The sequence below is a fragment of the Mixophyes fleayi genome, chromosome 1 (genome assembly GCF_038048845.1).
Source record: "Mixophyes fleayi isolate aMixFle1 chromosome 1, aMixFle1.hap1, whole genome shotgun sequence".
NCBI classification, from domain to species: domain Eukaryota; kingdom Metazoa; phylum Chordata; class Amphibia; order Anura; family Limnodynastidae; genus Mixophyes; species Mixophyes fleayi.
This window is the reverse complement of record NC_134402.1, coordinates 39,633,711-39,645,909: the sequence shown is the minus strand read 5'-3', so window position 1 is coordinate 39,645,909 and position 12,199 is coordinate 39,633,711. Positions and strand designations below refer to the sequence as shown.

Here is a 12,199-nt window from a genome sequence, read left to right as displayed (position 1 = left end):
GTATGCTGTGCCATAGTGTGCATGGATCTATAGGTCCTTTGTTATCCTGTGCCATAGTGTGCACGGATCTATATGTCCGCTGTATGCTGTGCCATAGTGTACATGGATCTGTAGATCCCCTGTATGCTGTGCATAGTGTGCATGGATCTGTATGTCCCCTGTATGCTGTGCCATAGTGTGCATGGATCTGTAAATCCCCTGTATGCTGTGCCATAGTGTGCATGGATCTGTATGTCCCCTGTATGCTGTGCCATAGTGTGCATGGATCTGTATGTCCCCTGTATGCTGTGCCATAGTGTGCATGGATCTGTATGTCCCCTGTATGGTGTGCCATAGTGTACATGGATCTGTATGTCCCCTGTATGGTGTGCCATAGTGTACATGGATCTGTATGTCCCCTGTATGCTGTGCCATAGTGTACATGGATCTGTATGTCCCCTGTATGCTGTGCCATAGTGTACATGGATCTGTATGTCCCCTGTATGCTGTGCCATAGTGTACATGGATCTGTAGATCCCCTGAATGCTGTGCCATAGTGTGCACGGATCTGTATGTCCCCTGTATGCTGTGCCATAGTGTGCACGGATCTGTATGTCCCCTGTATGCTGTGCCATAGTGTGCATGGATCTGTAGCTCCCCTGTATGCTGTGCCATAGTGTGCATGGATCTGTATGTCCCCTGTATGCTGTGCCATAGTGTGCATGGATCTGTATGTCCCCTGCATGGTGTGCCATAGTGTACATGGATCTGTATGTCCCCTGTATGCTGTGCCATAGTGTACATGGATCTGTATGTCCCCTGTATGCTGTGCCATAGTGTACATGGATCTGTATGTCCCCTGTATGCTGTGCCATAGTGTACATGGATCTGTATGTCCCCTGTATGCTGTGCCATAGTGTACATGGATCTGTATGTCCCCTGTATGCTGTGCCATAGTGTGCATGGATCTGTATGTCCCCTGTATGCTGTGCCATAGTGTGCATGGATCTGTATGTCCCCTGTATGGTGTGCCATAGTGTACATGGATCTGTATGTCCCCTGTATGCTGTGCCATAGTGTACATGGATCTGTATGTCCCCTGTATGCTGTGCCATAGTGTACATGGATCTGTATGTCCCCTGTATGGTGTGCCATAGTGTACATGGATCTGTATGTCCCCTGTATGCTGTGCCATAGTGTACATGGATCTGTATGTCCCCTGTATGCTGTGCCATAGTGTACATGGATCTGTATGTCCCCTGTATGCTGTGCCATAGTGTACATGGATCTGTAAGTCCCCTGTATGCTGTGCCATAGTGTGCATGGATCTATAGGTCCCCTGTATGCTGTGCCATAGTGTACATGGATCTGTATGTCTCCTGTATGCTGTGCCATAGTGTGCATGGATCTGTATGTCGCCTGTATGCTGTGCCATAGTGTACATGGATCTGTATGTCCCCTCTATGCTGTGCCATAGTGTGCATGGATCTGTATGTCCCCTGTATGCTGTGCCATAGTGTGCATGGATCTGTATGTCCCCTGTATGCTGTGCCATAGTGTACATGGATCTGTATGTCCCTTGTATGCTGTGACATAGTGGGCATGGATCTGTATGTCCCCTCTATGCTGTGCCATAGTGTACATGGATCTGTATGTCCCTTGTATGCTGTGCCATAGTGGGCATGGATCTGTATGTCCCCTCTATGCTGTGCCATAGTGTACATGGATCTATAGGTCCCCTGTATGCTGTGCCATAGTGTGCATGGATCTGTAGCTCCCCTGTATGCTGTGCCATAGTGTGCATGGATCTGTAGCTCCCCTGTATGCTGTGCCATAGTGTACATGGATCTATAGGTCCCCTGTATGCTGTGCCATAGTGTGCATAGATCTGTATGTCCCTTGTATGCTGTGCCATAGTGTGCATAGATCTGTATGTCCCCTGTATGCTGTGCCATAGTGTGCACGGATCTGTATGTCCCTTGTATGCTGTGCCATAGTGTGCATAGATCTGTATGTCCCCTGTATGCTGTGCCATAGTGTCCATGGATCTGTATGTACCCTGTATGCTGTGCCATAGTGTACATGGATCTGTATGTCCCCTGTATGCTGTGCCGTAGTGTACATGGATCTGTATGTCCCCTGTATGCTGTGCCATAGTGTGCATGGATCTGTATGTCCCCTGTATGCTGTGCCATAGTGTACATGGATCTGTATGTCCCCTGTATGCTGTGCCATAGTGTGCATGGATCTGTATGTCCCCTGTATGCTGTGCCATAGTGTGCATGGATCTGTATGTCCCCTGTATGCTGTGTCATAGTGTACATGGATCTGTATGTCCCCTGTATGCTGTGCCATAGTGTGCATGGATCTGTATGTCCCCTGTATGCTGTGCCATAGTGTGCATGGATCTGTATGTCCCCTGTATGCTGTGCCATAGTGTGCATGGATCTGTATGTCCCCTGTATGCTGTGCCATAGTGTGCATGGATCTGTATGTCTCCTGTATGCTGTGCCATAGTGTGCATGGATCTGTATGTCCCCTGTATGCTGTGCCATAGTGTACATGGATCTGTATGTCCCCTGTATGCTGTGCCATAGTGTGCATGGATCTGTATGTCCCCTGTATGCTGTGCCATAGTGTGCATGGATCTGTATGTCCCCTGTATGCTGTGCCATAGTGTGCATGGATCTGTATGTCCCCTGTATGCTGTGCCATAGTGTGCATGGATCTGTATGTCTCCTGTATGCTGTGCCATAGTGTGCATGGATCTGTATGTCCCCTGTATGCTGTGCCATAGTGTGCATGGATCTGTATGTCCCCTGTCTGCTGTGCCATAGTGTACATGGATCTGTATGTCCCCTGTATGCTGTGCCATAGTGTGCATGGATCTGTATGTCCCCTGTATGCTGTGCCATAGTGTGCATGGATCTGTATGTCTCCTGTATGCTGTGCCATAGTGTGCATGGATCTGTATGTCCCCTGTATGCTGTGCCATAGTGTGCATGGATCTGTATGTCCCCTGTATGCTGTGCCATAGTGTGCACGGATCTGTATGTCCCCTGTATGCTGTGCCATAGTGTACATGGATCTGTATGTCCCCTGTATGCTGTGCCATAGTGTACATGGATCTGTAGCTCCCCTGTATGCTGTGCCATAGTGTGCATGGATCTGTATGTCTCCTGTATGATGTGCCATAGTGTACATGGATCTGTATGTCCCCTGTATGCTGTGCCATAGTGTGCATGGATCTGTATGTCTCCTGTATGCTGTGCCATAGTGTGCATGGATCTGTATGTCCCCTGTATGCTGTGCCATAGTGTGCATGGATCTGTATGTCCCCTGTATGCTGTGCCATAGTATGCCACAGTGTGCTTTGTAAAATCAGCCCCTTAGGGGGATATTCAATTGTTCCTCCGGGCGCCGCCGGAACGAGCGCGTTAAAACTATTACCGTTTATACGGTGATTACTCGCTCAATTTCAGCTCGCAGCTCCCTGAGCAGCGAGCTGAAATTGAGTGAGTAAATTACCGTATGAACGGTAATTACGCGCAATATTACCGTATAAACGGTATAAAGACTTTAATATGTTTGCCTCATAAACATGGGAATTATTTTGGAGCACTTAACAAGCATTATCAACGCCTATTAAACACATTTTGATGCTGATGATCTATAAAGTATTGTAAGATGGATGTACACATGCACTTTGACAATTGTTTGCTTGACATAAATTTCAAAAATAAATTTCTATATTTCTGGCAGTGTTCAGAAGTGTAACTCTCTGTAACATTCAATGGAGTTCTATGGTAACACTCCTGTGTAGTACATCGTATGCCACAGGGAAGCTTTGAGACATTTTAATGAACGCACTTCATTAATTCAAGTCAACCTTTAGTAAGTGACTGACTTGCAGGCTGAGCACCACGTAGGGTAAAGGACCTACAGAGAATACAAAACAACAAGCTTCTGCAGCCATGCTACTTCCTTCCTTGGACAAACACCAGCTCTCTGCTACATTTGCTACATTACAGAATAAACTGCAGAAATTGAATACTTATATCACTAGCCTGGGGGAATGCACTGATGAATTGACAAAGTGATGGGCAAGATATTGCACACCTATGCATGCTACAAGAGAATTTGCAGATCCGAGTACGCAGGCAGAATATTCCAATTGGAGGAATCGCATAAGCTCCAGTTATACAATGAACTTTTACCAGTGTTCCTGGTAAAAAAAGAAAAAAAGCCATAAGCCTTGAGAGAAGTTAGCTTGACATGTAGACGGGTCTTTACCTTTAAGCTAATTAATGCCAAAAAAGGATGCTCATACATGCTACTCAACCACAGCTAGCTTTTTTGCTCATTTAGGCATCTATGAGTGCCCAGTGGAAATAGAATCCAGCCAAACCTCAGTTCAGAAAGATGAATCCTCTTCTCAATGCCCTCGTGACTGTATCAGACTCAAATTCCCATCTTCCAAAAGATCGGGATCACACTCCTCACCTACATGAACAACTTGCAGGTTTTTTTTTCTTGGTGAAAGCCCTTCTTCACGCCCAGCTAGGCCCAACACCGTGCTATGCGTACACCATTCACCTGCTGATAACACTCTCAGGAAATCTCAATGACAGTTGATGTCTGGTTGTTTTGTTCTATCCACATTCCCTTTACAGGCGAACGAGATTGACTGGCTGGAACACTATTTTGGATTTAGGCTACAGACTTTCTTGGTTATTGTGTATTACCAGGAACTGTACCATTTTAACATCAAAGGACTAAACTCAATACATCAGAGTTATTTAATATTTAAGACATTTAAGCAGCTTGGAGCAGATCTTGCAGGAGACCCATTTTTTGGTTTGAGGAGCCATGGCGGTATCACAGTATTTTTAGATTTGTCAATTTGTTTGGTCCATGATACAGGAAGCCTAGAACGTTTTTCAAATTACAGGAGACTTATGCTCTCCCCTCACTGACAAAGGGTTCAATTTCCATGATTTGTTCTATACTAAACTGATATTTTGATGGAAACTTCCCTGAACATGATTACATGACTAGACACTTTTTGTAGGTTGCTCACTATTCCAATGTGGACTTCTGGAAAAACGGTGAGATTATACCCTACTCCCAGAGTACGCCCTAAGTGTTTTTCCTGAGGCAGTGTAGAAAGGAGGGAATTTTGGGAGCATATTTTTGGTTTAGTCCACTTCTCCAGGGGTTTTCGCAGGAAGTTGACCACCTCTCTAAAGCAGTACAAATCCACATTCTCTCAGACACTTTGTTTTCATACTATGAAAACCCATTCACAAATTTCACAATATCTCAGACATGGGTTAATTGCAGGTGGCTAGATATAACAGAGGAAGAATAGAAAATGCTATATACTCCCTGGAAGCCTTTTCATTTTGTCCATCCATTGATAGATGGTGACTAATTAATAATTCTCTGTAGATGAGTATATGTGTTGCTGGATTGCTATACAAAGATTTTCCAACACCTCTGCTTTTCCTCCCCTCTTTCCCAGCTCTATAACATTTTGTTGTCTTTAGGCTGTATGGATGTACACAGGGGATGGCTGGCAAATTGTAGACCAGGGGCCAGACTCTGATCAGCAGCCTATTAGGAACATGTTAAAGGAAATGCAGTTGGCCAAGTGACTCCACCCAAGTTAGCCCACTATGGGATCGTACTGGGGGGCAGATCTCCCCCCCCCCCCCCCCCCCCCCAGCCCAGCCAGCTCCTGCATGTTCACCACTGTATAGATACACTCTCACTTAGAGTTTGATGGATCTTGTGCCTTAAACGTACGTTTAAATGTTCTGTTGCAAGAATTCCATGTATATTTCAACATACATTCATCTCAAAACACGGGAGTATTTCTGCAACAGGCATAAAATACGTACATGCAGCAGTATCTACGATAGCATAGAGCTGCGGCTTGACGGTGCCTGTTATAAATATGAAAGTTGCATTATCCTATTTTTCTACACAATATAATGTAGCGAAGCTTCATATACACTAGAAAGTATGGTGTCTTGACAGTGCTGGTCCTAAATACGAATATACGAATAATGTAATTTAATTCAATACGCCCCATGAACATTGTTAACCCTTTATACAGTACAACAATGGAAATCTTATAATCAGTAGTTCAACTAGCAAATAAGAAATGTGAATAGATGGCCTTCAACGTGACATAATATAGCGATATAGCGGCTAGATAGTGCTGGAGGTGTCGCTATCTTCATCGTGTATCTTTACACAAGGCATCTGGTACCACAAAAGATACATCACCTAGGAAGCATATCTGGAAATGTTATTTAATCTCTACATTGGGGACATTCAGCAGCAATACTCCTGGATGTCTTACATTATTGGCAAAAGAAAGATGCATTGTGGGAATAGAATATGTATGCAGAACATGTCACACTTTTAGCATTTCTCTATATTCTTTATATTAATGTATGTTAGAATGTGCAAGGTCCAGCAAAGTAACGGATGCTCTCCATATATGTGGTTCCAGCCTCTTGCTGATGGAGCATCAAACCCGTCATTGCATGAAAACAACAAGCGGACACGTCTACCTAACCAGATGTTTGATGACTCTGCGGGGAGCAGTTTGGAATCGCTGAGTCAGGGAGAGAAGGAGGATGGCAGTTCTTCCACCACCATACATTCCAATACAAGTCTGGATAGATTCTATGAGAGGACTTTTCCCCGGGTCAACAGCTTCCCAGAGGTCCTAATATGTAATAGGTAAAAAGAAAATATGAATAATTTTAAATGGAAGAATTTGTATTGGTCAGATGGTCATGAGTGGAAAAGGACATTGTTCATTGTCCCCCTGACATATAACTCCAGCTATGTTTAAAAATAATGTATTCCCTCTCTATTACATTTAATGATAAGGACCTAGTGACATAACAGGCACTTCCTTATTGGCTGTATTCCCATGGCTGTCAGGCTACAAGATGGCTGCCTCCTGAGTGGGTGGACAACAGGTGATCTTGGTGCCTTAGTGATCAGTCGTGGTGCCTTAATCACTGGTTCCTAGTGTGTGGATTGTCTGCATTGTCCTGTATATGAAGTCCACAAAATGGCTGCTCGGACTGCTTGTAGGTGGCAGTGCAAGAAAATGAGTTCTGTGTTATACAAATGTTTCAGTAAAATTACACCTTTAAGCTCTAGACTAAAAAAAATGACACTTTACACAGAAGAACACATAATAGCGTTATTTGTAGGGTAAATCAATTCACCAGCTCTGTCGTTAAGAAATGTAAATAAGGCTTTGTTCATGACTATTCTCATAACTCATGTAGCTGAATAAAGGCGGATATAAAAATAGTGTATAGATGTCGCCAGACGGTGGTCTCCTAGTGATGGATTGTGCTCAGATGCCCTGAACAAGCAGAGATCTTGTTTATTAATAAGTGTTGTAAGGTCCTGACCTTACTTCTACAGACCAATAATTCATTCCAATTGCAAGGGAATGACTCCATTAAGTGCTGGCTTTGGCATGATCGATGGTGAACGGAGTTTTATCCTACAGACAGGTCTGGTGGCTTTTATTTCAACTCACATATTTTAGCATATTTGTAAAGGATAATCGACAGTCTGCACCACACTTATGTGTGATTATCTTTTTTGTGTGCCGACACATGGCAGCTCCATTGTTGTGCAGTGGATAAGTGGGCACCAAAGTGATATATCCGAGCACCATAAAAGAAGGATCTGTAGCAATTGTTAATTGACAAACTTGCTGCACAACTATAATAATTTTGTGTTGATAGCTCCAAGTCCGGCCTACAGTGATTAATAAGTCTGAAATGTTATTTTTCTGGAACTTAAACTGTCCCTTGTAGAGTGTATACTATACATATCATCATCATCATCAACATTTATTTATATAGCACCAGCAAATTCCGTAGCGCTTTACAATCGGGAACAAGCATTATTAAGACAATACTGGGTAATACAGACAGACAGAGAGGTAAGGGAACCCTGCTCGCAAGCTTACAATCTATGGGAATACATACAATGTGTTTTACGTGCGTACACATGTTCTGTGCTATCTAGTGGCACACACGTGTACTTTTCCAAACAAAGGCTTTGCCATGCAAGTCCTCACTATCAGTCGGCACTTGCACCCGCCCTTTATCTGGTGCAAATGATACATCTGAAGACAAGCATACATAGGAGAAACCCAGGACTTGAATTGGCCACATCTGCATCAGCATGCCGTTACTGTACATTGTCTACGTCTGTCCGCTCCCTCCAACCCCGTTCCACCCTGTAAGTCGTAGGCAGACATAAGTGTCATTTGCGTTTTGGACATGAGTTGCATTTATTAGCGTAAGGTCCTTTTCTGAGCATGGGCAGAGCTCTTTCATACGAGGTACGGCACACAAGTGGACTTAAGTCCAAACATGAATCAGGCCTTATATTGCTAATTGAGATTCAAATGATCTGTTTGATGTTTTTCACTAACGACCTACCAGGGGGTAAATGTATCAATCTGCGGGTTCTTCAACACCCGCGTGTTCAGCCTCTTTCGCGATTAAATTTCAAGCGGCGCTGCATTGTAAAGGGAATGTTATGTGCGTATCGTCGCTAAGCAATAACGATTGTCGAACCTCGATTTGTGTTTCCAAAGCACAAAGATTTATTCGTAATAAGTGGAAAAATATGCTCAAGCGAAGTAATAGTAAATACAGCCGTTACTTATCGCAGGCGCTCTGGATCCAGTGCAGTCATTCAATCCTGAAGTCTGGGGACAAGATGTCTGCACTCTGGATCACAAGCTGCTGCTTATATACACAATCAAATACAGTAATACAATGAAGATGGTACGGCTTGCATCTATTGGTCCAGGTCTCAGGAATGTCCAAAGGGTCGTCAATCATTGGCTGGTTCATCCTAAGGAATCCAAAGGAGGGGGTCATCTCTGCAGGGGGTATGCTCTGCTCTTCCCGCCAGGATTCCTTAGTCTTAAGTAGTTCATAATTCCCTATCATTCATAACTTGCGTATGCACTCTGCGATTCCCTCGCAGAGTGAACCAAACAGTAGGATATGTAACAAGGTTCATTATGATACCACTCATGATGTTATTCCTTTAACCCGTTCCGTGTATTTCACTAATATGCATGTAACTCTGATATAACATATAAATACTACTATATTTCGACATAACTGACTATGTGTTGCAACTACCATTAATGTGTACTATTTTATAAGTATGCGTGTTTGTGCGAATGTATGGTAAAAGACCAATTACTGTTGCTGCCACGTGTAGTGGATGCGTACGCCCTTTCACGCCGTAGCGTGCCCTTGTACGTCGATGCGTACCGTACGCATCTTTTCAAACAAAGACAACCAAGTTTGCTAGACTTTAATTGAAATGACTTTATCCAATTTACTGACTTCGACAGTTCCACCCTTTGATAGTGTAATAAACTATCACCCAATCACCGTTTCAAGTTCAGGATTGTACAATACTTCTCCACAGACCATGATCTCGGTATCTGGTACCACCCTTTCAGTCTCTTTCTCAGTGTTACTCTTATGAGACCGTTTTCCACACTTCAACACAGTAGGAACACATTTGACAACTAAACCAATTGCTAAGATGACACCCAGTATAAGGAGAAGGAGCTTACCTACATTCGCAATCATTTCCTGTACCCACTCCCCCAGACCGGAGAACCATTTTGCTGGGTTCAACCATGAGAACCAACCCGCCACCTTTTCCCCGACCTCATATAACGAAGAATTATGGCTCTTTCGAAATTCCCATTTCAGCTGCAAAATTTCATCCATCTTCCGGTCTATAACCTCTTTAGGGTCTTCCGTATTATTAGTAATGTACGTGCAACATTTGACACCGAACTGGGTGGCCAGTGTCACACAGTACCCACCAGTAATAGAGGTGAGATAATTTAGTACCACTCTATGTTGCACCAACTCCTTCTTGTACGCTTGTAGCTCCCTTCCAGTATACCTGAAAGTGTCATCATACATCTCTGTGATATTATCTATTAATTTAGCTAGGTCTTGGATATATTTGAAGTTTAATGTTCCCCGAGTGGTCCTGGTGAGATCTAGAGCAACCATAACTTGGAAACCAGCAGTTTCACTAATCAATTTTGTAGCTATGTGTTCCTCACCAGGAATCATATTTCTCTTGCCACGGTGTTCATACTGTGTGTGTATGTATGGTGGTGATGTAGTCTTGTGAATATCTACCATTTCTTTATGAGTAATAGTCATGATTTCAGGAACCAGTTTAGCTAAGAAACACAAGCCCTTGGACCTCGGAGTCACCCAGGAATAAGCTTTTCTTCCACAAACAAAATACACATCCTCAGGGAGAACATAAGGGACGGTATGCCCATGAATTATGTCACACAGAGTTTTGATAAAACTACCCATGCCTAGTGTCTCCATCTGCTCTAGACATGTGTCGGCATTAATGACATTTTCACATTTATCTGTAGAGACTTTTCCAATGGATACCTTCTTATGTTTGGTTATACGCCCTAACTTGTGACTTCCATCAACATTCCTGCCTAGTAGTGACCTTGTGAGTCTCTCTCTAAAATGAGTGTGGCGAGCCATTGTCTGATCTGATAGGTCAGCCTCCCAATTCTCCAGGCGCTTTGCATGAGATATGTTTAGGCACAGCAAAGATCTGCCTATGGAGTATTGTCGAAGCGTCAGACTAGGGGACCTAGTGTTATTGTACCTCCCTTCTATGGGCCTCCCACCCCTTAATTCGAGTACTTCGGATATGTTTAAAGGGAATGGCACTAGTCCTATGTTATGCTGCCCTTGAGGCACATGAGAGCACACCCAACACTCGGTTTGGTTTAGTACCTTACCCACCAGGGAGTGATAATCCTCCAAAGGATGCCCGCCTATATTCAGAGTACTGGGGGACTGGCATCGTTGGATGCATCTCTTTTCAACTAGGGAGTTGCAGAACTTGCAGATACAATACTCATCAGACAATAGCCCCTCACACTGCCTCCGAGTTCCTGAGCTAGCAGACCTTTTCATAACCCCTGGACCAAGTTTGATAATGGGCTGCTCAGGATATCCTATTAACTTTTCTTCGGCCTCCATTTCATCCGTATCACTCCCAGAACTCTCCTCCGTCCTCCATTCTCCTTCACAAAAATAGAATGTCCTAGAAAAAGTAAAAACAAGGAAAATCCTGGAACAAAAGAAAAACAAAAACCGCCACTCCATCGCTGGAAAGATAGTTCTGAGGCAACGTCTCTGGTTCAGGTGTCTCAACTGCAGGCTTTAGGTCTCCCGGAACAGGCTCACAAGTGACAGTTCTATGTCGTCGGTCTGAGTCTTGTCTTGCACTTTCTCCGGATTATGGACTCTCCTGCAGTGGGTGGAATGGACCCAAGTGTCTCTCTCTGCAACCTTCAGTGATGTAGTACTGGTCAGCAGCACTTGGTACGGGCCTTCCCAACGGTCTGTTAAACAACCTGAACGTAAGAAATTGCGGATCATAACATAGTCTCCAGGTTCAACATCATAACAGTTCGTTTCTGGCATACCAGGTGACAGCATTTTTAGTTTTTGTTGTTGTTGTTTCAGCTGTCTACTCATTCTTATAAGATATTGTACAGTCACTTTATTATTACACTTTAAGTCGTCTTGTGGACTCACGATCAAATGAGGTTGTCGTCCGAACAGTATCTCAAAGGGGGACAGATTAAGAGGAGGTCTAGGAGTGGTTCGAATGCTGTGGAGGACCAACGGCAAAGCCTCAGGCCATGCCAACCCAGTTTCAGCCATTATCTTACCTAGTTTGTTCTTGATAGTACCGTTTACTCTCTCCACCTTACCACTGGCTTGTGGTCGGTAAGGGGTGTGAAGTCTGCTACTGATTCCCATGAGTTTACACATATTTTGGAAGACATCACCAGTAAAATGGGTACCCCTATCACTTTCAATGATTCTAGGGATACCGAACCTACACACAAAGTCTTGTACAATTTTCTTTGCAGTGAACACAGCAGTATTAGTGGCTGCCGGATATGCTTCTACCCAACCGGAAAACACATCAATACACACTAACACATACTTTAGATTCCTGCACGGTGGTAATTGGATATAGTCAATTTGTATTACCTGAAAAGGTCCGTCTGTAGGAGGGATGTGGGATGGCTCAGTTGGAATAGTTTTCCCAACATTTTTCCTCA

At 43.8% G+C, this 12,199-nt stretch overlaps 1 protein-coding gene across 2 annotated transcripts in view; it reads left to right on the top strand.

Moving 5' to 3' along the window:
• Positions 1 to 12,199, top strand: part of EVC (EvC ciliary complex subunit 1) — an 84,421-nt gene that overhangs the window by 17,872 nt on the left and 54,350 nt on the right. For both annotated transcript variants that reach the window (XM_075194646.1, XM_075194647.1), the window contains exon 4: positions 6,503 to 6,735. In XM_075194646.1, coding sequence (XP_075050747.1) covers positions 6,503 to 6,735 — 233 coding nt within the window. The remainder of the gene's footprint in view (positions 1 to 6,502; positions 6,736 to 12,199) is intronic.